The following is a 25828-nucleotide window of genomic DNA, read 5'->3' as shown; positions in this document are numbered from 1 at the left end:
CAGTCAGTGACCCCTGGTGAGTCCTCTCTGTCCCCAAGAAGGGGAGGGCCAATGAGGGAGAGCTCGGATGCTCGAGGGAAGCGCGCGTGCCTTGCCCTCTACATGAGGGGAGGGAGTATGGGTACGCTTTTTAAAACAGCCACTCCAATGATCTGAGCGTCTGCGTTTTGGGTAGACACAAGGTAGAGATTTTGCAGAGCTGAAACGGACAGATGTGAGGATGACGACGCCCCGCAGGGCCCTCGTGAAGACAGGCGGGGCGGGGCTCTACCAGACGCCTGGCCCCTCGGGCCCCGAGGGCAGGCTGGAGTGTGGGGTGTGCCCCGCCCCCCAGCTGCCCCGCACGGGCCGTCTCCAGCCGGCGGCCGCCGCGTACCTTTGGCGTGGAACGTCCAGTCCCTGCGCCAGTATTCCTGCAGCTGCACCCGCTCCTGCTGCCCCAGGCTGCACACCTCACTGTAGAACTGCCGCTCGATGTGCACGTAGGCGGCCGGGATGGCGCCCGCCACCCCCTTGGCTCCGAAGAAGCCGTTCACCTCCGGCGAGGCCAGCAGGATCTGGTACTCGGCCCGTGTGCCCAAGACCAGGTCCATGTAGGCCTGGGTCAGGTTGAAGTAGCCAGTGGTGAGGTAGACCTTAGCCCCTCGCTCGGCCTCTGTCAGCAGGGTCTCGGTGACAATCTCGTCGATCTGAATCTCAAAGGGCTTCATCTGGATCAGGGGGTAGATCCAGGTGTCGGGGGCCGGCCTCCGGTCTCCAGCAGCTGCGGCATCCTCCTGGGTCAGGAGGGAGTCACTGTGGAAGGTCTGGGCGTGCAGCGCCTGCTGGCGCGACCTGGCAGAGTTGATCACGTCCATGACCCTCTTATTGGCTGCCTTGCAATATGCAGCCCGGTCACCTATAGGGAGACACGGCAGAGGGGATCAGGGGCAGCAAATGGAGGCTCCGGACCCCCACCCAGCACGGTGGGCACGGCGCCGGCACGTGATGGGCGCGAGCAGGCGCTGCAGTTCATCCTTCACCAGTCACACAAGGCACCGCCCACGTGAGGCTCCTCCTGGGACAGAAAGGCCCGAGAAAGCCACAAGAAGCCTGCACGCGGGGGGCCGTGGAAAGGCCTTTACCAATGCCACCTAATGGGAGTTCAAAAACAGGCAAGACTAGCTGAGGGTGATGTGAGTCAGGACAATGGGCAACCTGGGGAGGGGGTCAGGCCTGGCTGGGGGCCCCAGGGGGCTTCTGGGCGCCAACCCACTAGGAACACACACATAAGCTGCACACCCATGTTTGGGGTGCATGGTACATGTCAGAAAGAGCATGTGTCCCACAGAGACACATGTAAGTATGATCAGACAGCAGGAGAGAGCCAGGCAGGGTCAGAGGCGGACAGACGGGCTCTGGGTCTTGTTTGCACACGGCCACTAGAGACGAGCGGCTGCACAGACACAATGAAAGGAAAAGAAGCGAGTCTCAATGCTATCTCTAGATGATAAGAGAGTTAACGAGCTAAGCATCCAACTCAAGAAGTCATGGAGGAAAAAACAACAGGAAAAGACAAAAATACAGTACAAGGAAGGAAATTATAAAAAGCAGAAATTAACAGAATGAAAACAACAACATAAGACATAAAAGTACGGAACTTCAACACTCAAAAGTTAATTCTCTGAAGAGACACAAAGGCAAGCCTTGGGCAGGGCTGATCAAGAACAACAGCGCGGTGGGCAGCACGGCCATGCAGGTAACCGCTCACGAGCTCCGAGCTGGGGACAGGCCCACAGGCCCAAGCGCCGTCAGGCCTGGGTGCCCACATGGAGAAGGAAAGCTCCCTGCGGGGATCCGCCCTTACTGACGGCGGCCAGCACGAGGGCCATTCACTCTGGCATCGTAGCGGGTTGGGCTCTCAGGCTGCCCTGGTCCCCAGCACGGCTGTGCCCAGCCCTCTATGCCCCTCGAGCGTGCTGACTCTCACTCTTCTCTGAACGGGGGCCCTTTTCTCTGCCTATGGGTACCAGGCCTGTTAAGTTAGAACGGGGGTCAGCCAACATTTCCTGTATAGGCCAGACAGTGAATCTGTTAGGCTTTATGAGCCAAAGGGTAAAACTGAAGACAACATGTAGGTACTCGTATGGTCAGAGAGAAAACAGACTTCCATAATTTTTACTGGTGAAATTTAAAACATAATACTATTATACTACCCTACATGGGCTTCCCAGGTGGCTCTGTAGTAAAGAACCTGCCTGCCAATGCAGGAGACACAAGAGAAGTGGGTTCGATCTCAGTTGGGAAAATCCCCTGGAGTAGGAAATGTCAAACTGCTCCAGTATTCTTGCCTGGAGAATTCCACGGACAGAGGAGCCTGGCGGGCTACAGTCCATGGGGTCGCAAAGAGTCGGACATGACTGCGCATGCACACAAACACACGCGCACTACTTTAAAACACTGACATACACACACACACCTCTAACACACTGCCATCCCCTCTCACATGCTTCCTCTCTAGCTCTTCCCCTCACAAGGGCTGGGTTTAACCCATTCCCCACGCTGCTGACAGGGCTGCAAATTCAGCAGCGGACCTCCTTAAAGGCCACCAGGAAGCCACAGCCACAGGAATTGCAGGAATGCAAATACCCCGAGAACACCAGCCGCCAGGGTTTGCCTGTTTCCAGCGAGCAGAGTCGAGGGCTCTCCCATTTCACGTTCCAGGCAGGAGGCCGCAGACCTCACTGGAGCCGAGAGCCACAGAGCTTCTGAGCTCTGGAGTTGGGAGCAGTGGCCCTGAGGGGGTGGCCATTTAGCAGGCTGCTTCCTGTAAGTGCAGGGCAGGTTCCTGGCTCATCCCATGGGTACCCAGACCCAATGCCCACAGTCCCACCTTCCCTGGCGACTCCCTCACCCGCAGAGCATGATGGATGGCCAGTGAGTCACATCATCTGTCTGGCTCCAAAGACAGAAGCAAAACAAAGCTCCGCCACTCAAGTCTCCTAAACCTGTGGCAAGGCTACCAGAAGCATGCCCTCCTCACCCCCAGCCTGGGAGGCTGCAGAGCCCCGGCCCTACCTTTGCAAGGATGCACCATCCCCTCTAGAGGGCGCCCTCACCGCCCCCAGCTGGGAGGCTGCAAGCCCAGGCCCTGCCTTTATAAGCATGCACCATCCCCTCTAGAGGGCGCCCTCACTGCCCCAGCTGGGAGGCTGCAGGGCCCGTCCCTACCTTTGTAAGGATGCACCATCCCCTCTACAGGCCCTCCTTGCCCTCACCGCCCCCAGCTGGGAGGCTGCAGGGCCAGGCCCTACCTTTGTAAGGACGCACCGTCCCCTCTAGAGGGCACCCTCACTGCCCCAGCTGGGAGGCTGCAGGGCCAGGCCCTACCTTTGTAAGGACGCACCGTCCCCTCTAGAGGGCGCCCTCACCGCCGCCGGCTGGGAAGCCGCAGGGCCCGGCCCTACCTTTGTAAGGACACACCATCCCCTCTACAGGCCCTCCTTGCCCTCACCGCCCCCAGCTGGGAGGCTGCAGGGCCTGCCCTACCTTTGTAAGGGTGCACCATCCCCTCGACCATCTGCACAGTGTCGTCCCCCTGCAGCTGCAGGGACACATCCCCTACTGCGTCCACCAGCTCCGTGAAGAAGTCGGCGATCTCGGGACAGTCCTGCAAGAACACGTAGCGGTCCTGCCGGTTGGTGAAGTAGGAGTCACTCAGGTTTGCACTACAGGGAGGAAAGCGGCAGGTGAGGACTCAGGCGAGAAGGCGTGACAGCAGGTCCTGGGGAGCCCGTCTCAGGGTCACTGGCAGGAGCAGGGGAGCGACCAACCCAGATCAGGACACAGCAGCAGCCAATCAACAAACAGCTAGTGAGCCCGGCCCCCTCACGAGAGGCGGGCCAGAGTGACACGGAGGAGACACCGTGGAGTGACTGCAAGCCCTGCCCATCACTGAGCTGACCATCAAGAGGAGACATGGACGTTTACAGAGCCAAGGGCCACTCAGGCTCATCTCCAGGGTTCCCCAAAGGGCATGGCTTCCCACCCGGCCCTGCCCAAGTTACTCATCCTCTGGGCTTTCTCCTGTTATCAACACAGAGTGCAGGAAAGACCTTGTCGGGTAACAGTGAGCACCAGATGAGACGGCACGCAAAGGGCTCGCACAGGAACAAGCACGCAGTGAGGCCTCAGGGAACCACGGCCAGCGTGCAGCTGCGCTTCGTGGCTTCCATGGCAGTCAGGGCCCCAGGAAGACGCCGAGAGCCAGGCAAGCAGACTGAACACGCGCTGGCAGGGCCTCGGGGGATGGACTCTCCCCTGCACTCTGCTGGCTCCCGCCTGGGGGAGGAAGCCCTCACCCGCTGAGGATGACGTTGTTGTCGAAGAGGTACACCTTGATGTGCTGCAGGCCAATGGTCTCGTTGAAGCGCTCGGGGATGAGGAGCCGCAGGAGCCCGCGGAGGTTGGGCGTGTGGAAGAGCGAGACTCGGACCTGTTCCGGAAACCTCTGCAGGAGCGGGAGCAGCATGGTGCGCGAGTTCTTCCTTCCTGAAGATGTGGGCGAGCAGGAGAGAAGGGACGGGAGAGTTGCGCCAGGAGAAACATGCAGCCCGCAGGGCAGGACCGCCCCCCGAGGGCCCGAGGGCAGGCCGCCAGGTGTGGGCCATTTCCAGCCAGAGGGGGCCCCAGGACAGCTTCCATCTGGACACCCACAACCTCCCAGGGCAGGACCGAGCGGTCTGGGTAGCAGACATCTGCTCTTCCAGCCACCCAGCACCCGTCTACCCATGCCCAACTCTCGCACTCCACTCGGGGTGAAGACAGCTCTGTCCACCCTGGCCTCACCCCAGCCATAAAGGGGAGGCACCCAGGCCAGGCCGGGCCGGTCAGCAGGCTCGGACAGCAGCCCCGACAGAGCCCGAAGCAGGTGACGCGGGAGCCTTGGTCCGACCCGGAGGGAAGCAGGTGCTCTTCCAATGGACAAGACGCAGACTCGGGGGCTGCCAGAGGGCGCCACAAGGAGCCAGGGAGATGAAGCCAGCCCAAGGTCCAAGCCCCAAATCAAGACCCACGCAAACCAGGTCAGATGTGTGGGAATCAAAACAAATCTCTTTTCATGTACTTTTTTAAAATAAAAGTGTCCATATTTCTTAGGGGTAAAAAAATTCCCTTTTTCTCAAAGTCATTTTCACTTAGACTTCAGGTCACTAAGCCACAAAAGGAATCCTGACAGGCCGTCCTGGCCCGTCCTAGACTGACTTCAAATAACCTCGCTCCTGGCTGAGCCTGGAGTGAAGCTTCACTCCTAAAACAGAGGCTCTGGACAAGGAAGAACCTGGGGGCCAGGGAGGGCATCAGACCTACCTCTCGAGCCCCTCGTGAAGTCCAAGAGGATGGATACCCTGAGGCTGGAAGGAAACTTCGCCTGGAGTGATTTTTCTAGAGTGCTTTCTAGGCAATCCACCTGCCAAGAAAAGAGACGCAAGAACAGAAGTGAGAGCTGAAAAAACAGGTACGTGTTAAAGAAATGAACCAACCTGTCAGCTAACACCCCCACAGTCCTCTGCAAACACTCATGCACACACCTGCACACACACTCATGTACACACCATCCACACTTGCCCAGAAGCCAACGCTGTGAAACCTCTTCCCAAGGCCGCCGCCCCGGGCACAGTTAATTGGAAGACACGGCGTCTACAGCCCGGGCCAGGCAAGAAGAGGGCTCTGCGGGTCAGGGGCACGGTGCCCAAGGGTGTGGACATCACTGCTCTTGAGAACACTTGCTAAGACACGAGCTCCCACACACGTTGCAACAGATCATCCTCACAGGCACACAACAAACAGTGCCCCACACGTGGAGAACACTCGGTAAATATTTGCTGAACGAACGAATCCAAGACACAACCTGCCCACTGGCCACTCTCCATGGGCTGGACGTGGCATTCTTCTCCCGGGAGGACAAACAGGCTTCTCAAGCTGGCAGCTGATAGTACGTCCTGAAAGCGGGGTGGCCCCTTCCTCAGACAGGAGGGAGGGGATGGGGCTCTCCTGCCCCCAACCCTTCCCCTCGCCCTGTAACCACAACCCCGTCCTAGGGGTTTCTGAACAAGGACAAACCAAGAAACAACACTTGCTATTGGCAAGGGGCCCATCTTCTCCCTCAGAGTCGAAACCACCTGAGAACTTAGACAACACAATGACCTCGTTCACACTCACTCTGGCTCATCCTGCAGGAGCACCCCTAGCCCTGCACGACAGGTGACGTGTGCCCCTTCCCAGCCCTGCCTGTCTCACTGGAGGGGACAAGCGAGGCATGACAGCAAGTCTAGGCAGGGACCCGGCACCCACCGCCAACCCTGGGCGAAAGCAGCGGCCAGCCCGACCTGCATGCTGGCTCCTCCGTCTAACACAGGCTCAGAAAGCCTCTCTGTGAAGGACCAGAGAGTAAATATTTGGAGCTTTGCGGGCCAGATGGTCTCTGTCACAGTTACTCAGTTCTGCCACCACAGCAAGAACCCAGCCACAGACAAAACAAGAACGAGAGTGGCGATGGAGAGCGGTCCGCGTGCGAGCGCGGTCGCGTCTGGCTCTGTGGGTGAGAGTGGCTAGGCTCCAATAAAGCTTTATGTATGGACACAGAAATTTGAATTTCACGTGCTTTTATGCGGCACAATTACTACTCCTCTTTTGACTTTTTGCCCTACACTGAAAATGTGAAAACCAGCTTTAGCCCACAGGCCACAAACAGGTGGTGGCCAGATCTGGCCTGCAGGTCGCAGTTCCCGGAGCCCCGGCCTGGCAGAGCGACAGCCTGGAGCCCCCGTACAGGCCGAGGAGGACACGGGCCAGCGAGGCCAGAAGGCCCAGGATCACATCTCCCGACAACCCCAGCATCTGGGGCCACAAGAAAAATAGCTGGCCTGCAACGCTATTTTTGCAGGCCAAAAATAGCCAAAATGAGGCCAAAGAGGGTGGCTCTACCCCAACTCCACGGTGCCACATGGCCTGAGGTTTCAGGGTGACCCACTGCTGCCTCTAGGACTCCCCCAAACCTTACCAGTTCCTGTTCCAGAGGGCCTATCCCCAGGTAGAGGGATGCCATCACGACCCGCCTCTTGGCTACTTTTATCTGCCCCTGAAGAGAAGAAACAATTCAAAATTCAGTCATTTGTTATGATTTTTTAAAAAGAAACATTTACTTTTATTTATTTGGCTGTGCCAGATCTCCAGCAGTGGCATGTGGGATCTTTTAATTGCTCCATGCAGGATCTAGGTCCCTGACCAGGGATCGAACCTGGGCCCCCTACATAGGTGTGCAGAGGTCTCAGGACCAGCAGGGAAGTCCCTCACAGTCATCATTTTCATATTCACTAAGAAAGATATAGTCCTTTGATGCTGGAAAGAAAGAACACTCCAAACTGAACCACCCTGTATCTTCACCAATTAATATTTAAAGCAAGACCCAAATGTGTGTAGTAATCTCACAAATAAGGACCCACAACTCTAATTTAAAATATGCAGCCTGATAGTAAAGCATGAGCTAGCCATGCTACAAGACACAGCGCAGCCTCGAGGAGGAGGAAGGCCCATGCACACGGCCCGAGGGAAGGCCCACAGTGCACTGCAGAGGCAGAAGCTCATCGCTGAACAGAACACAAAGCGTGCTACCCTGTCACCACCCCCACGCACACTATACGTGTGTGTGTGTGTGTGTCCAAGAGGCAGAAGCAGAGGAGGGAGTACGGGTGCAAACTTGCACTACACCCCCATCTGCACTAAGGTTTTATAGTGAGCACGTAACACTTTTGAAATGCAGACAGACAGGTACCTAGCTAGACACACCAACAGAACACTCAACATCCAAAGATAACGCCTCAGTTCAAAGAGTTCAAACATCCTCTCCTGAGACCCGTTCCAGCCGCAGGAGGACACCAGACCCCTCTCAGGAGATGAGCGGCCAGGCCCTAGAGGAGGTCAAAGGCAGGAAGAAGGGCAAGCTGGCGAGGGCACCCGGAGAGGCAGGACGCACACTCCAGCTTGCTTTCCCACGTGGCCCCCACAGCCTGCATGTCAACAGAGGAAGAGGGGTGTCTTGACGAGATAATACACCAGCACAACACCAGGAAAGGCTTATATGCGAGGAACAAACAAAGAACTTCCTATGTTTGCTGTTTCCTTCATTTTGTTATTTACTAGATGGTTGCTTGTGGGGAAAGTGAGTATGAAAACAGTAAAGAGGAAAACAAGTAAGGAGAAAGGTGATTTAGTTCGGGCGGCACATGACAAGAGACAATGCAACCGTCTGCTGTGACGCTGAGTCCTGCGGCACAAGCTCGGCCGTGACGAAGGCCTGGGCCCAGGCAGGCACCACGCCGCGCTCTCCGGGAACATGGGCCACTCTGCCCCAGGAAGAAACACAACTGCTCTCCACGGAATGGGCCAGGGAACCTGCCACGACTCGGTGCAGGAGGCAGGAAATGGTAGCCTCGGCTTCCTCCCGGCCTGAGCCCTCGGGCCCGGCCCGGACTCGGCAGCCCCATTCACCCTGGGCAGATGAGAGCATGGCCCGTCTCCAGGCCAGGAGACCCCCACAGACAGCCTGTTGTTTCCCAGGAGTTGACTGGGACACCAAGACCAGCCTCCTTTGAAAAATCTGTTTCTTCAAGCCAAGCAGAGGACCAAGTAGGAGCAGAGAGTAAAGAGATTCAGCATCAGTTCTACACAAACAAGGACACACGGGAGAGTCGAGCAGAGCAAAGGGGCAGGGGGAGTGTGTGCGCACACACACCCACACTCCATAATGGAATAAGCTAGCAGGAAATTAAGTGGAGATCTACAAAACAACAGGGCACAGGAGAAAAAAATATGCAAGCATTCAAATGAGCTAGTTTGTTGTGCAGAAAAAGGAAAGTCTACCTGTATCTCTTGTTACCTCCCAGCACTCCTCCTGACCGCACCATACCTTAACTCTAACATCATCATCCATACACTCAGAATCCACGAGAATAAAAAAAGTTAACGAGCACTGAATTACTTAATTCCAATTAGCAGCTTAACCACAAACAACTAGACATGACATGAACACCTGTGTAATGTATGAAAACCTGAACCCCTTAAATGCCAAGAATAGCATATCTACCAGGAGACGGAAGGTACAAACTTTAGGTAGAATCACCAGAACCCTGAGACCTAAAACCAGATGCCCAGACTTCTCAGTTCTCTGTAAATGCTCTCCGCTGGACGAGAGAGCCACTGCCTACGTATCAAATCCCACCCCGTAGGTCATTTGGGTCTCCATCTCTTGTCCACCATTGGAGCGACTGGGTTCTGGAGACGCTGCCAGGGACCCCTAGGGGGTCTGCCCTGCCCTGACCAGAATGAGTTTCGTTCCCCACACCCCTGCGCTGACGCGCAGCACGGACAGCTTCAGCAGGAATGTGCCCGTGTGGTTCCCAAGCTCTCACTAACCTCCCAGCTAGCCTCTGTCGCCAACACGGAACAGAGGGAATCAACCTGTCCACGAGAACCAACACTTGGAACCCGACCCTCACAGGGCCCCCACGCTCTGAGCTGTTCCACCTGAGACCTCCGCCATGCAGGGAGCCTCTGGTCATGGCGTGGCTCAGCCAGGTGTGAGCCTGACTCCTGACAGGCAGAGCTGAGCAGCCATCGAAAGCTTCTACGAAGGGTGTTTCGGCTCAGGGCTCACCCAACCTTATGCCCCCCCTCACCGAACCTCTAACCCCAGACTTGAACCTCTCCCCCTTAAACACGACTTACCTTCATGAGCTCAAAAAACTCTGCTGGAGAAGAAAGCACCCTGACATGAGAGCTGGAGACGCCAAACTCTGGAACCAGGTTTCTGATCCACTGGAAGCGATGCACGCCCTCCGCACACAGGCAGCACGGAGGCGAGGTGACCACAGGGACTGCAGGGGACAGCAGAGGGGCCAACAGCAGCCATGGTGACCTGGGGAGAGACACACAGTCCGTCACACATCTCAAAGACCTCCTCACAAGTCTCTCTCAGCTCCTGCGGGCAAATAAGGAAAAAAAATAATAATTTTTTCTTTTTGAGAACTTCAGATCTTCTAGACCATTTTAAGCGAGCTCCAGTCAAACCCTGCAAGAGTTTTTCTTCAGCCCCTATGAGTCAAGCAACTTAAGAAGCGCCAAAGCCTATAGATAAACCCCAAACTTTTACGCTGATCGCAAACAAAAATTTAGAGCAGCCACAAGTAAACTCAGAAGGCCATCACCTGGTTAATATTCCCAACAAACTCAACTGCGGAAAGCTGCCACAGGCCACCCAGAGCAAGGGCAGGTCTGGTCTCAGTCTGATGACTGCAACCCAGACCCCTGGTTCTCTGATGAGATAAATGGCCTTTTATTCAGGGAAGGAACCAGAAAAAAAAAATTAAGTTTTCTCTTTAATACTCAGCTTCCCAGGCGGCACTAGTGGTAAAGAACGTGCCTGCCAATGCAGGGGACGTTTAAGAGACACGGGTTTGATCCCTGGGTCAGAAAGATCGCCTGGAGAAGGAACTGGCAACCCACTCCAGTATTCTTGCCTGGGAAATCCCTTGGACCGAGGAGCCTGGTGGGCTACAGTCCATGGGGTCACAAAGAGTCAGACACAACTGAAGCGACTGAACACAGCACATACAGAAAGAAAAGCTGAAGAAGCTGGGGAAGTGACCGTCTCAAGAGGGGCCGGTGGTGACAACGACTGCCCCTTCACACTGGGCCCAGCCTGCCGGGGGTCGCACCCATCTCTGGCGGGCTCCATGCCACTGAGGCCGAGCCCGCAGTGAAGGGCCCCTGTCCGCTGAGCCTCATCCCTGTCTGGCTTCCAGCAAAGAGCAGCAGGAAAATCCTCTTCAGCCTGTGACCTTCACCACAGGCTTACGAGGGACTCCAGGGAGAGGAGGCTGAACACCCTGCGGCCTGCAGGGCCCAGATTCCAGGAAGATGATTTCACTCACTGTCTCCTGATAAAACACTGAATCTTCCCAGGGTTTGTGAATGTCCTTCCACACACACGCCAGATGGCCGGCAGCTGGGCTTCCCAGAAAGCCCACCGGGCTGTCACGGCGACTCACTGCCAAGAAAACTTTAGTCAACGGGTGGAAGGCACGGGCTCTGGACCCTGGGAAGCCAGGGTTCGCCACCGGCCTCCGAGCAGAGGTCCCTTCCCGCTGCCTCTGAGGAGGTGGGGACCACACTCCCAGGCATCGCCTGCTACACTTCTCCTCCAGCTTCCCTGTAAAGAGCAGCAAATGAAAGCCCTAGATGTGCAAACGCAGGGCTGCAGCCTCGATTTCCCAAAGCGGAGGCTGTGCTGCTGCTGCGCTCCAGGCCCCCTTCCAGAGCGGGGAGGGAGAGCCCTCAGTCCAGCAGAAAACCACGAGAACGGGAACATGCTCGACACTCAACGTGAAGCCCCAGAGGGGGGCCTGAAGAGTCTAACGTGCACAAAGTGGCTGCAGTCGTGTCCGCCTCTTTGAGACACTATGGACTGCAGCCCACCAGGCTCCTCTGTCCCTGGGATTCTCCAGCCAAGGATACTGGACTGGGTTGCCATGGCTTCTTCCAGGGGATGTTCCCCACCCAAGGATCAAACCCACATCTCTTATGTCTCCTGCATTGGCAGGTGAGTTCTTTACCACTAGTGCCACCTGGGAAGCCCCAAAAGTCTAATACTCAGTAATTAAATAGTCTGCTTGAGGTGGAAAACCCCTCAGTATCATAAGATCAACTCATCTCCCAGCCTCAGAGCACTTATATCGCTCAGACCAGATAAAACAGATCCAGGGCGATACCTGTGCCCCAGGCCATGCAATGAGTCCCCCACACTCTTCAGATGAGCCAACACTCAGAGCCACTCCCAAAAAGCAAGACAAGGAAACACCTCTTTGCCACAGAGCAACCCAGGAAAAGGCAAGTGCCAACTTGGGCCTCAGTCCAAGTAGTCACGTGAGCACTGATGTTGTTCGGGGGAGGCACGGCCGGCCCAGGGCCTGCCGCCCACAAACCTGGTGGCCTCAGCAGCTTACACACCTGAAATCATCTGAGAACACAAAGGAAACCGCTAAGACTGATTCAGGAAAAGTCAAAATACACAAACGGCGCACGTGCTTCAAGTGATCACAGGGGAGCTGCCGATGCCTGAGCTGCTGGGGAAGCCTCACAACAACCCTCCCTCGAAAGGGGCTTTGATCGCCTGGTGGGATTCAGACAGGAAGTGCAGCGGGGGGCGGGGGGTTCCCAAGCCAGGACAGGTGTGTGCAAGGGAAAGAGGCAGGACTGCCAAAACCCACAGGCGCCAGAAAAACCCAGGAGGGGCTCAACAGGCAGTCCAGAGAAGACAGACGGTGAGCGCAGGGGGGTTGAGGCCCTGCCACCCGCGAGAGGGGCTCAGCAGACCAGCCTGCCGGGGGCCACCGTGGGCAGGTCTCAGGCCCGCCAGGCCGCTCTCCCGGGCAGCTCCCACGGGGCCAGGTTCCAAGCTCTGCTGAGGGCTTTTTCACCCTGTTTCCTGTTTAACCTGTGTACTGACAGGTTTATTTTTGTTAGAGACGAGAAGGAACTGAAAGCCAATTATGTTTCAGGGACTAATTGGTGGTGGAGACCAAACCCTTGAGAGGCAGCTTTACATTCCAAAGAGGAAGGTGCTTGGAAAAGGAGCACAGAGTTTAATAAAGGCCCCACAAGGTCAGCACAGGCAGGGGGAGCCACACCCAGGCCCCAGACCCTCAAAATCTAACTGCCACCCTGCCAGGGCAGAAGCAGCCAGCCCTCGGGGTGGGGACTGCGCAGGGGCCCACGTTCTCCGATCATCTCAGCCAGATCCCCATGGGGGTGAGTTCTCGCCTTCCACAAGGGACTCCTGGGAATCTTCTCAGAAAAGGTCCCCCCCCACCCCGTGCCAGCCACAGCCCCTGCTGCACGCTAATCCCAGCCTCTAGGGGCCCCCACCACCTGCACGAGCAATTCCCCCCACCCCAGGCAGCTGTGCCAGGTCAGAACCCTAATCCCCGGCGAGGCAAGTGGAGGCGGGAGCTGTGGCCGCTCTACAAAGAAAGCGGAGCTCTCACGCGCCATTTAGAGAACCAGACCTTCACACACAACTTCCACACCGAGCCCGGAGCTCCCCGAATCATCTCTTTCCAGATACCATCGAGCTCCCATTTCCAGTTACAGGGAGGAGGAAGTGGCAGGGGCTGGGGGGCCAGATAAGGCTGTGCCTCCCTCTCCTGCCCTGACTCCAGGTTGCAGGGGGTTTAGAGGACAGGGCTCAGGCCAGAGCAAGGGCGCGCCCTGGAACTCAAATTCAGGCAAGCTTAACGGCTTCGCTACAGCCCTCAGCTGCAAACAATGCAAAACAATCCTCAGCTCACAATTCTGAAGGTGAGATGGGAGAGTAACCTCTCCACAGGGCGGTTCCAGCCAAAACCCACAGGACACCTGGCTCAGGAAGAGGGTCAGCCTCGTGACGGAGGACTTCCTGTGGAACCTGCAGACTAATTCCCTGAGCTGGGAGTGCGCTGGGGCTAAGCTGAGGACCCCTGACCTGGGGCCACTCCCTCCACCCGGAGAGGGGCCTGGGGTGAGAGGATGCGGGGGCAACTAGGCGGGCACATAAGTATGAAGCAGGGCAGCAGGGAAGAGAGGGAGGCTTCTTCCCAGCCTCTGCAAGAGGAATCCACACCTGACCCGCCGTGACGCTCTTGTCCGCAGACGGGCCCGCCATTAGAGCAAGGAGGGCAGAACCCTGCCTGGCTGTCCTAGACGGGACGGTGCACCGTGCTGATCCATGAGAGGTACTGGACGGAAGCAGGACCAGGGCTCAGAGAAGCCAACAGAACCGAGAGAGAAGGGGCAGAAGAGCTGTTGAGACGCCATCAACACCCCTTTGTGCAAAGGAAGCTCAGGGAAACGGGAGAAGGCATTTCTCCTTTGTGTGGGAGGACCGGAGTTTTCCATTCCACCAAACATTCTGAAACTGCACGCGCTCCGGGGGGAGAACTCACACATACTGCCTTCCCCCCTTGACCAGGGGAGAACTCACACATACTGCCTTCCCCCCTTGACCAAGACGCAAGGCAGTGCGCCTGGAGGTCCGACCAAGCCCTCACGCATCCTCACAGGGACCGCGGAGGGGCCGAGGAAAGCTGACGCCCGAGAATCCCGCCTGGGTCTGCACCTCACCTCCACCAGGGCACCCGCAGAGGACACTGGGGCTCCCCGGGGGCTGCAGCGGTGCCACCCACTACCTGTGGACATGAGGAAGCAGGCCAGCCTCCTAGGGGCTCTGCAAAACAAGGGCTGTGGGGCTCTGAAGAAAAAAAGGGGGACTGTCTCCTACACCAACCACAAATCCACCATGGACAGCAGAGGGGCTCTGTCCCCTGTAGCACGCAAGGGCATTACCTAAGTGTCCCGCACTCAGGGTCGTGGTCTGAATGTCCACAAACTCTCCGGGAACTGTATGATAAGATTCGTGGTACACATGCTGTGGCTTGGGTCCCACCCAAATCGGTACAAAACGACAAGAAAAAGAAAGAAGCTTTTAAAAGAAACAGAACTCTGGACTGCCATTATTTTCAGAAACTGCTTTTTAAGAAACCCCCACCCCACCCCCGTCACACACACTTAAACGTAAAGAGGTGAAGTGATGAGAAAAGAGCAACAGTCATAACACTTCCTGAGAAAGGCTCGAGAAACTACACCAAGGGACCAGACTTCCTGCAGCCCTGGCAGCAGGCGGCCCTTCCTGACTAACGCAAGCCCTAACCCCACATAAGGGAAATGAGTGTGAATTCCCGTAGGTCACTTCAGAAGCCCAACGGCCGCTGCACTCCTCCAAGAAGTCCGGCACCGGGCCGGGGCTGCCAGAGTGAGGTTACACGCGGCCCTGGTGACCCTATTCTTGGCTTTCCAGAAGAAAAGTCGATTACATCGAGGGGCCAGAGACCTAGTGCAGACTTCTGACCCTGACACTCCTCGGGAGCCATGGGCTCCCGGCAGGCTCTGCCGAGAACCACTCACACGTGCTACTAATCCACACAGCTTCAACCAGCCTGACTTCCCTCAATCGGCTTGACTTCCCGGCAGCTTTGAAAACAACTCGTTTACATTACTCATATCACTTGTTTACCACGGGATTATCTATCAGAACGCTTTAATCCCGGGCTCGTTTCTATCCATCCACAAGTACACAGCTGGCTGACCAGCCTAATTCGTCACCAGCAGCAATGTGCTCAGAAGGTACTCTGGTTAATAGGATCTTAATAAAGCTACCATTTAAAGGTTAGTCAGCTGCAAATCTTAATTTAGTTCTCTACAAGATCTAATTTGAATTATTTGGGGAAATCATGCTTTGATTCTAAATGTCCTCCCTCCCCCCACCCATTCTACTTCTATAATAACCAAGATGGCTCTACCGAACTCTAATGAGTAAGGGGGAACTGGGAAAATTCAGAGAAAAAGTAATTTCTGGAAATCTGGTGGTCCCTCAGAGTGGAAACCACTAAGTTGAACAAGAGTAGGTTGAGCTGGCATTACAAGGTAAAAAAAAAAAAAGAAAAAAAATCAATAAAAAGAAGAGTTTGCTGGTGACACTCCCTTCTGACAACTCAGGAAAGTCAGGACACCCCACCCCCACAACACCTCCACCCCCCACATGCACGCGTACACACACCTAGAATAAACAGACCTTGGGTTTCAAAAATAAAGACTTTTCTGCACATAGCTCAAACTGAAAATAGCTTTTAAAAAAGAAAAAGGAGACCACAGAGAAAATATCTCCTTGTATGGCAGGCAAGCTCGCTTAGGAGCTAAGGCCCTCCTGACACAGCTCCTGCTAGGTCTCATCTGCTCCAAATAACAAGCCGGTTCTGACTAGTCCGAGGACGCCTAGAAACTTCCCCAAGTTTGTCTCCCTCTCCGGGGCAACCAACCTGCCAGTCACCTGAACAGGGAGTGCCTCCACTTGGACCCACCTGGATGCTAACTGACTGCCCTGATCTCACCTTATCATCACCCCCTGACCCGGCCCTCTTTCCCACTCCCTGTCTCGGTGAAGCGTGCCACCATCCCTGTGGTTGCCCCAGTCAGAAACATGAGCTGCCTCCTCAGCAACCCCCCCACGGCTGACTCCAATCCAACCCCCTCACCTCTTCCCGTAAGCAAGCCCCACCCCCTTGGGCCAAGACAAGTTAGCCAGAGAAACTGCACGGGGTCTCTCAGAGCGAGCGTCCCCAGGGCTCGGCCCAGCTCCCCTCTCTCCCTCCCATCCCTCTTCCGTACCCAGCTGGCTCCTGGCAACAGTCTGAGGACCTGTGGGACCTCAGAGCTGCTGTCCACTGCTGTCCCCATCCGCCTATAAGAACATCACTCACTATCCTCCGGTGAACACTGGCTCCCACTTCCCCACTTGGCCCACTTCCCCACGCCTCGAAGACACAGCTCCAAGAGCACCACCACCCGGAAGCCTCTGTGACTTCCAGCTGTGCTTCGGTGCTGCCATGACCTTTCCTACCTTACTTTACTATTACTATTGTCTGTTTATGGGTCTGAGCACCTTGAAGGTGGCGCTCTGTATTTCTGTTTCCTTGGTACCTAACACAGGCACAGCAGTGCTCTATACATGCAGGCTGAATAAGTGAGTGAATCCAGCTGTCCATGATGAGTCAGATGCCTGCTCAAGAGAAAAACAACAGTATTTCCCGATCACTAATTAGAAGTAGTTTTAAGTAGAGTTCTCTGTCACTACGGCTGTCTCTTTAACTAAAAGGAAACAACTGCAGTAAAGAACTGTTCCCTCTCACCACTCCCCTTGCTAGCCACAAGGAATCACCAGGCACTCCAACAGTTGAGTCAGACTGGCAACCTAAAATCTAAAATAATGTTAAGTTCATGACTACACAGAATTATTATCAATGAATCAATGATCAGAGTTACAAGAAACCACATCATTCGGGGAATGAGGAATTGGGAGGTGCAACCGAACAATGGAGAAGAAACGAAAGTCAGCAGCCACTAGAGGTGAGTGGCCATAGAGACATGAGTAACCCCAAACACCCAAGCCACAGAGAAGCAGAAAAAAATCTGCAAACCGAGTAAGACAAAGAAAGGGTCAGAAATCCACAGTATTGTAGTAATATCGCTCAAAGTATGTATCCTCCACCCTAGCACAGGCATCATAAGATGAAAATTTCGGGCAATTGTGTTTCTGTGATTTAACTGGGTTCCTGGTTTAACTGCCGACCCACAGAAACAAGTCTCTCAACTTAATAAGAAATATGGAGCCACAACACCGGCAGCCACTGAAGCTATTTACAAAAGACCTTAAAAAGTCAATTTAGACCATCGCCACTGCCACACTAACCCTTTCCCCCACCCTCCCCACACACAACCACTCAAGAGAAAGGTCTATCTTAGAAGAATTTGTGGCTATTGCCCCAACATCTTTTAGTAATCAATTCCAATGTTAAACAATGATTAATCATGAAGTGTTTTCTTGTACCGTTTAAATATATACAAGGGAAATGACAAAATGGCCTAAACATCTCGTCCTTCAGCCTTTTTTCAAACTTTAAACCAAATTTCTTAGTGGATTGAGGTCAGGACATAGAAGTCATTTGACTTGACTATCCACTGGCGTGAACAGGTCTTTGTTAAGTACCAATTGCAGAAAAGGGAGGCCACCTCTTCTATACACCACTCCCATTAGGTTCACTGATGTAAAATTTAAAGCTGTTCTGATGGGTAAGCTTCCAGGAGTTCCAACCTGTGCTGATTCTATCACAAAAACTTCCCCTAAATCAAACTTTTAATTTTTTGCTGAAAATTTTCCAACGTCACTCAATATGAAGCAAGCTCCTTTCCATACCTAGAATCAGCACTGGACTGGACCACAGATCTACCAAATGCCAGAAGGTCAAATTTCACCCAAGTAGCAGATAAAAATCTAAGATAGGCGGAACCTCTAGGAAAGGATGCAGTTCTAAGTTTGTTTGTTTGTTTTCTTAAAAAATAAGTGTAAAGCTCGAGTCTCTTTAACAAAAAAACTGTGCACATCTTTTTTTTTTTTTTTTTTAATATTAGCAACAGCAGCAGGCCTCTTAGGTCAACATGTTCTTGGTAAATGTTTACTTTTAAATATCACTGCCTGGGAGAATTGCTTCAAAGCCTCCTTCACCACTTTCATAAGTCACTTCAGTACTTTTCCAGAACACAGGCCCTTTGCAAACTGTAAAAGGGGTTTCGAGTGGTTCCTCTTCCCTTGCCGGAGTGTTCCTGACTCAGGATTGCTTCACAGCCCTCTGGCAGGATGTGAGAAACGCTGCATGCACAGAATCCCAGCAGGGCTGATTCACTCTCGCCAAGTCACCCCCGCAGCTAGGATTATTTAAGGAAAAGACCCCTCCGGACTCAAGCAGTGTCTCTCGCGGACACTCTCCAACACTCACACCCTGGGGCCCAAAGAAAAGCACGAACTCAGCACCCCACCCCAAACCACCCCCCGCCAAGAGTGCACACACAGGAGCCTCTTCGCTCCAGCGTACGCAGACCGGGGTTGGGCTCGCCCATCGCAGCTCCGGGCAGGCCCAGCCGATCTCGCTCGCGGGGCCCCCGTTCCCCCGGAAGGCTGGCGGGAAGGTGGGGTCGGACGGGCCCGCGCGGGGGACACGGAGGTCTCGCCGCCACGCCAGGGGGTTTGGGGTCCGGGTCGGGGGGGGAGCGGGCGCGCCTGCAGCCCCGCAGCCCTCTCACCTCCTGCGCCGGCGGTCCGGGTTCCTGCCGAGGCGGTCGGACAGGCGCCCCAGGAGCGCAGCCAGCCCGGGGCGGCCAGGCAGAAGGCCCAGCAGCCGCCTCCAGAACACCGGCCCAGCAGCCGCCGCCGCCGCCATGGAGACTCGCCGCTTCCGCTTCCGGCGCGCGAGAACTTTATTGACACCCGCGCGCGCGGACAGCGGCCGCGCGCGCGAGCCGGGAGCGCCAGCGGCCCCGCCCCTCGGCTTCGGTTTTCTGCCAGGTGGACACAGGTGTGCTGCGAGCTGGAGCCAGGCCGTGGGAAAGCAGAGGGCGGGCCTCAGCATCCCCTGACTCGGCCTCGATACCGGACAGGGGGTGGAGAGTAGTGGGGGGACATCACCTGTCCAGGTCCCGTGACCGAGTTCAGGTTGGACTTGAGAGGCCGAGCCCCGCCTCCAAGTATTGGGTAAGATGTCCAAAAGGGGGTGACCCGTTGACTTACCCCAGCACACTGAGAACGGAAAAATCCCCACCAGACCCAGGCAGGACGATGTTTCACCTAGTCAGCTCCAGGCCTGCAGCTCGAGGACACAGAGCGGCTCACCCAGTCTAGGTGCAGGGAAGACACCTCTATAAGCCCAAATGCATACACACGTCATAACCTCCCTCTGGGAACTACGGCCCCATGGCCAAAGAAGCTGAAGAATCTCATCCCTATAGCCAAGAACACTTCTCGTCAGTCATTTCAGTCACTCAGTCATGTCCGACTCTTTGCCACCCCATGGACTGCAGCACGCCAGTTCTCCCTATCCATCACCAACTCCCGGAGTTTACTCAAATGCATGTCCATCGAGTTGGTGATACCATCCAACCATCTCATCCTCTGTTGTCCCCTTCTCCTCCCACCTTCAATCTTTCCCAGCATCAGGGTCTTTTCAAGTGAGTCAGCTCTTCACATCAGGTGGCCAAAGTATTGGAGTTTCAGCTTCAGCATCAGTCCTTCCAATGAACACCCAGGACTGATCTCCTTTAGAATGGACTGGTTTGATCTCCTTGCAGTCCAAGGGACTCTCAAGAGTCTTCTCCAACACCACACTTCAAAAGCATCAATTCTTTGGTGCTCAGCTTTCTTTATAGTCCATACATGACTACTGGGAAAACATAGCCTTGACTAGACCTACCTTTGTTGGCAAAGTAATGTCTCTGCTTTTTAATATGCTGTCTAGATTGGTCATAATTTTTCTTCCAAGGAACAAGCATCTTTTAATCTCATGGCTGCAGTCACCATTGCAGTGATTTTGGAGCCCCCCAAAATAAAGTCTGCCACTGTTTTCCCATCTATTTGCCATGAAGTGATGGGACCAGACCAGTCTGCCACTGTTTCCACTGTTTCCCCATCTATTTGCCATGAAGTGATGCCATGATCTTAGTTTTCTGAATGTTGAGTTTTAAGCCAACTTTTTCACTCTCCTCTTTCACTTTCATCAAGAGGCTTTTGAGTTCCTCTTCACTTTCTGCCATAAGGGTGGTGTCATCTGCATATCTGAGGTTATTGATGTTTCTCCTGGCAATCTTGATTCCAGCTTGTGCTTCTTCCAGCCCAGCGTTTCTCATGATGTACTCTGCATAGAAGTTAAATAAACAGGGTGACAATATACAGCCTTGACGAACTCCTTTTCCTATTTGGAACCAGTCTGTTGTTCCATGTCCAGTTCTAACTGTTGCTTCCTGACCTGCATACAGATTTCTCAATAGGCATGTCAGGTATAGGCATGTGGTCTGATATTCCCATCTCTTTCAGAATTTTCCAGTTTGTTGTGATCCATACAGTTAAAGGCTTTGGCATAGTCAATAAAGCAAAAATAGATGTTTTTCTGGAACTCTCTTGCTTTTTTGATGATCCGATGGATGTTGGCAATTTGATCTGGTTCCTCTGTCTTTTCTAAAACCAACTTGAACATCTGGAAGTTCACAGTTCACGTATTGTTGAAGCCTGGCTTGGAGAATTTTGAGCATTCCTTTACTAGCATGTGCTGCTGCTGCTAAGTCACTTCAGTCGTGTCCGACTCTGTGTGATCCCACAGACGGCAACCACCAGGCTCCCCCGTCCCTGGGATTCTCCAGGCAAGAACACTGGAGTGGGTTGCCATTTCCTTCTCCAATGCATGAAAGTGAAAAGTGAAAGGGAGGACTGCAGCCTACCAGGCTTCTCCATCCATGGGATTTTCCAGGTAAAGTACTAGAGTGGGGTGCCATTGCCTTCTCCGACTAGCATGTGAGATGAGTGCAGTTGTGCAGAAATTTGAGCATTCTTTGGCATTGCCTTTCTTCGGGATTGGAATGAAAACTGACCTTTTCCAGTCCTGTGGCCACTGCTGAGTTTTCCAAATTTGCTGGCATATTGAGTGCAGCACTTTCACAGCATCATCTTTTAGGATATGAAATAGCTCAACTGGAATTCCATCACCTCCACTAGCTTCATTCGTAGTGATGCTTCCTAAGGCCCACTTGACTTCACATTCCAAGATGTCTGGCTCTAGGTGACTAATCACACCTTCGTGATTATCTGGGTCATGAAGATCTTTTTTGTATAGTTCTTCTGTGTATTCTTGCCACCTCTTCTTAATATCTACTGCTTCTGTTAGGTCCATACCATTTCTGTCCTTTATTGAGCCCGTCTTTGCATGAAATGTTCCTTTCAGTTCAGTCGCTCAGTCGTGTCCAACTCTTTGCGACTCCATGAATCGCAGCACGCCAGGCCTCCGTGTCCATCACCAACTCCCGGAGTTCACCCAGACTCACATCCATCGAGTCAGTGATGCCATCCAGCCATCTCATCCTCTGTTGTCCCCTTCTCCTCCTGCCCCCAATCCCTCCCAGCATCAGAGTCTTTTCCAATGAGTCAACTCTTCGCATGAGGTGGTCAAAGTACTGGAGTTTCAGCTTTAGCATCATTCCTTCCAAAGAAATCCCAGGGCTGATCTCCTTCAGAATGGACTGGTTGGATCTCCTTGCAGTCCAAGGGACTCTCAAGAGTCTTCTCCAACACCACAGTTCAAAAGCATCAATTCTTCAGTGCTCAGCCTTCTTCACAGTCCAACTCTCACATCCATACATGACCACAGGAAAAACCATAGCCTTGACTAGATGAACCTTTGTTGGCAAAGTAATGTCTCTGCTTTTGAATACGCTGTCTAGGTTGGTCATAACTTTCCTTCCAAGGAGTAAGCGTCTTTTAATTTCATGGCTGCAGTCACCATCTGTAGTGATTTTGGAGCCCAAAAAAACAAAGTCTGACACTGTTTCCACTGTTTACCCATCTATTTCCCATGAAGTAATGGGACCAGATGCCATGATCTTCGTTTTCTGAATGTTGAGCTTTAAGCCAACTTTTTCACTCTGCACTTTCACTTTCATCAATAGGCTTTTTAGTTCCTCCTCACTTTCTGCCATAAGGGTGGTGTCATCTGCATATCTGAGGTTATTGATATTTCTCCCGGCAATCTTGATTCCAGCTTGTGCTTCTTCCAGTCCAGCGTTTCTCATGATGTACTGTGCATAGAAGTTAAATAAACAGGGTGACAATATACAGCCTTGAGGTACTCCTTTTCCTATTTGGAACCAGTCTGTTGTTCCATGTCCAGTTCTAACTGTTGCTTCCTGACCTGCATACAGATTTCTCAAGAGGCAGATCAGGTGGTCTGGTATTCCCATCTCTTTCAGAATTTTCCACAGTTTATTGTGATCCACACAGTCAAAGGCTTTGGCATAGTCAATAAGCAGAAATAGATGTTTCTCTAGAACCCTCTTGCTTTTTCCATGATCCAGCGGATGTTGGCAATTTGATCTGGTTCCTCTGCCTTTTCTAAAACCAGCTTGAACATCAGGGAGTTCACGGTTCACATATTTCTGAAGCCTGGCTTGGAGAATTTTGAGCATTTACTAGCATGTGAGATGAGTGCAATTGTGCGGTAGTTTGAGCATTCTTTGGCATTGCCTTTCTTTGGGATTGGAATGAAAATGTTCCTTTAGTATCTCTAATTTTCTTGAAGAGATCTCTAGTCTTTCCCATTCTATTGTTTCCTCTATTTCTTTGAACTGATCACTGAGGAAGGCTTTCTTATCTCTCCTTGCTATTCTTTGGAACTCTGCATTCAGATGGGTATATCTTTCCTTTTCTCCTTTGCTGATTTTAAGATGATAATGGGTGGGACTTCCTGGGTGTCACAATGGATAGAAATCCACCTGCCAATATAGGGGACATGGGTTCAGTCCCTGGTCCGGGAAGATTCCGCATGCCGCAGCAGTTTCTAAGCCCATTGGCTGCAACAACGACAGCCCAACCACCTGGAGCCTGTGCTCCACAAGGAGAAGGCCGCTGCCCTGAGAAGCTCAGGCACTGCAAGGAAGACACCCACCCCCGCCCCCAGCAGCAACTAGAGAAAGCCCACGCAAAGCAAGAAGACCCAGCGCGGCCAAAATAAATAAATACATTTTAAAGAAAAGTTAAATGATAACTTCATCTACAAAGAGTGTTTCCTTGGCAGAACCCACATAGGCTGGGAACTGGAAACTGGAAAAGCTGTAGGAGATGATGATATCCTCTTTATTCCAGGGGAGGTGTTGTGTGGTTAAAAGAATATAGACACAAAATGGATACAAAAGAATATGGATACAAAATATTCTGAATTCTACTTTCATCAAACTATCCTGAAGAAATCAGGAATTACACATTCTCTACAAAAACGTTCATCTCGACTTTGTTTGTATCAAAAGTGTGAAAGCTTTCAACAGTGGGGAAGTTAGTTAAATAATAGTACATCATCATGTTGGAAGACCATGCATTCATTCTAAAAGTATGTTCTAGAAGAACAGTTAAAAGGAGTCCCCTGGCAGTCCAGTGGTTAGGACTCCATGCTTTCACTGCTGTGGCTCTGGGGTTCAATCCCTGGTTGGGAATTAAGATTCAAGCCAGTTCCCCATGCCATTCAGTGCAGCAACAGCAAAAAGAAGAATGATTAATGAAATTAAGTGTAAAATCCAAATTTCAAAGAGTAGTACGGAGCGTATGCCATTCTGTTAAAAATTGGGAAAAGAGTGTGTGTACAAACAGACTGAAAGTAAATTACACCAAAATGTTAACATTGGTTTTTTGGTGCTATTTAAGGTTTTCCAGATTGTTTACAATCAATGAGTATTTCAGATTTTCATTTTTTCCCTTAAGTTTCAGATAGCTTTACAAATACAGGGTGGAATTTGATTCAGCTCTTCCAAGTTAGAAGTGGTGAATCATCAAATTGCCTAATTTCCAGGAACTCGAATGAAACTATCCTTTGCTTGGTTCCACTTTTGCTCAGTGCCTCGCACAGAGTAGTTGCAGTCAAGTTGCCGAATGGCCACACCATGATGCAGGGCAATGAGTACCACGCGGACCACAGGAGCATCCTGACCATCGGGAGAAGAGCTGGCAGTTTCTTTTGACATGTGATGCTTCGCTGAGTGAGGTATTAAGTGATAACAAGAGTGCCACCCCACTGTGAACTTCTGATCTAAGGTAAACTGTCGTAGCACACAGAGATATCAACAGTACGGTAAGTTAAACTAACGAGTATTTACATTAAGCATAAACAGCAAGCAATGACCTCAGTCCTTTCTGAAGCCACACACGGAGAGCCTCTGGCCTTCGTGGCTACTTTGAAACAGAGCTACAACCAGAATGAGGCAACTACGATTTTGCCCTCCAACACGCACATTGAGAGGTTGCAAAAATTTTAAGTAATGGTTTTAAGGAATTGAGCAATTTTTTACATGGTTACATTTTTCCATGGTGACAGGACAAAACACTGCTTCCTCCAAGAGGTCTCGTCTGGTCTCGTTAGGGAGGATGAATAGAGGCGATAAGTCATGCTCAGCTAATACAGGTGCCCAAGTCTGCCTGGTAGTGCCCCAAGCTACTTGGAGGACAAGCAGTCTGGGCAGACACAAGGGCAGCTGCAAGTCACACCTTGATGACCTCGGGCAAGAAAGCATCTGTCCTCTGAAAACCCCCAGGTGTCTCGGAAGCCCATATGCTGAGTCTCCCTCCCTGACCTCCTGTGCTCACCCACTGCCTTCTGGTTAGTCTGCTCTCTGCTTCCCAAACAGGAGGTGCCAGGGCAAGAAAGACAGGGGTGATGGACTGATGACCGAGATCGTGTCTTCCCAAACGGAAAAGGAAATCCATTCATGAAAAGGAGAGTTGACGTCAAGGAGTGGTGGGCTGCCGCCCCTGATAGCAGGGCTGCTCTTGCAGGCAGGAAACACCAGGAAATCCTGAGCCAAGGACCCGTGCCTCACTGTCTGTGATTCACTCCCTGAGCTGAAAATCATGCCAGTGCAAGAGGAAGGCCCCTCCCTCTTGGTGGTGAGGGGCCAACTTGCTTGGTGAGTGAGGGTCTCTCCCAAACACAGGGCTACTGCAAACTCAAGAGCCAGCCCAGCTGGCCGGCCAGCCCATCAGTGATGAGAAACTCGCCTAGGTTAGTTTGACATGGGGTCTGATTGCGTTTCTGAGGAGCACACTTGAGTTTTGTGCAGTCTTGGTGCAAGGATGGCATGAAACCTTGGGACCACTGCCTCCATTCCTCCACCCGGGGTCTGCCCGGCCTCACCAGCCTGGCCTTTTTACAACGCTTCAAACTCCCCAGCACATGTTGCTGCCTTAGGATCTGTCCTCCACCTCCCACCCCGGAGCTTGTCCAAAGGTCACTTCCCTTAGAAGTGCCCGGTGCCCCCCACCCTATAACAGGACTTTTTTTTCTATTAAGAACTGTGATCTAATACTATTTATTGGTGGATTGCTGTGTCTTTTGTCTCCCTGCCCCCGCTTAAAGCCCGGCACTGAGCACCCAAAACAGGACCTAGCACAGGAAGCGGCTCGTTCACTCATGCTTGACAAACGCACTGAGGGTAGGATCTGTGAGCCCTGGAGCCTCCGCGGCAGGAGGAAATGGGGGCGACCGCAGCTTGGTCTCCTGGGATTTTACTGACCTGCTGCCACAGATCACTTTGCAAACCTGGCACCTCAGAGACCCCCCTAGGTCTC

At 53.0% G+C, this 25828-nt stretch overlaps 1 protein-coding gene across 5 annotated transcripts in view; it reads right to left on the bottom strand.

The window, feature by feature from the left end:
• The window catches only part of PGS1 (phosphatidylglycerophosphate synthase 1), a 36854-nt gene extending 17755 nt beyond the window's left edge, over positions 1-19099 (bottom strand). For all 5 annotated transcript variants that reach the window (XM_006064111.4, XM_025279616.3, XM_044938629.2 and 2 more), the window contains exons 1-7: positions 18763-19099; positions 9763-9952; positions 7040-7117; positions 5347-5446; positions 4341-4530; positions 3529-3707; positions 377-898 (exon numbers count right to left, since the gene is read on the bottom strand). In XM_006064111.4, the coding sequence (XP_006064173.4) occupies positions 377-898; positions 3529-3707; positions 4341-4530; positions 5347-5446; positions 7040-7117; positions 9763-9952; positions 18763-19088 (1585 nt within the window). In that variant the 5' untranslated portion in view covers positions 19089-19099. The remainder of the gene's footprint in view (positions 1-376; positions 899-3528; positions 3708-4340; positions 4531-5346; positions 5447-7039; positions 7118-9762; positions 9953-18762) is intronic.
• Positions 19100-25828: the final 6729 nt, after the last annotated feature.

This window comes from Bubalus bubalis, chromosome 3 (assembly GCF_019923935.1).
Source record: "Bubalus bubalis isolate 160015118507 breed Murrah chromosome 3, NDDB_SH_1, whole genome shotgun sequence".
Taxonomy (NCBI): domain Eukaryota; kingdom Metazoa; phylum Chordata; class Mammalia; order Artiodactyla; family Bovidae; genus Bubalus; species Bubalus bubalis.
Note: the sequence above shows the minus strand (reverse complement) of the source record. Positions and strands in the feature narration are given on the sequence as shown.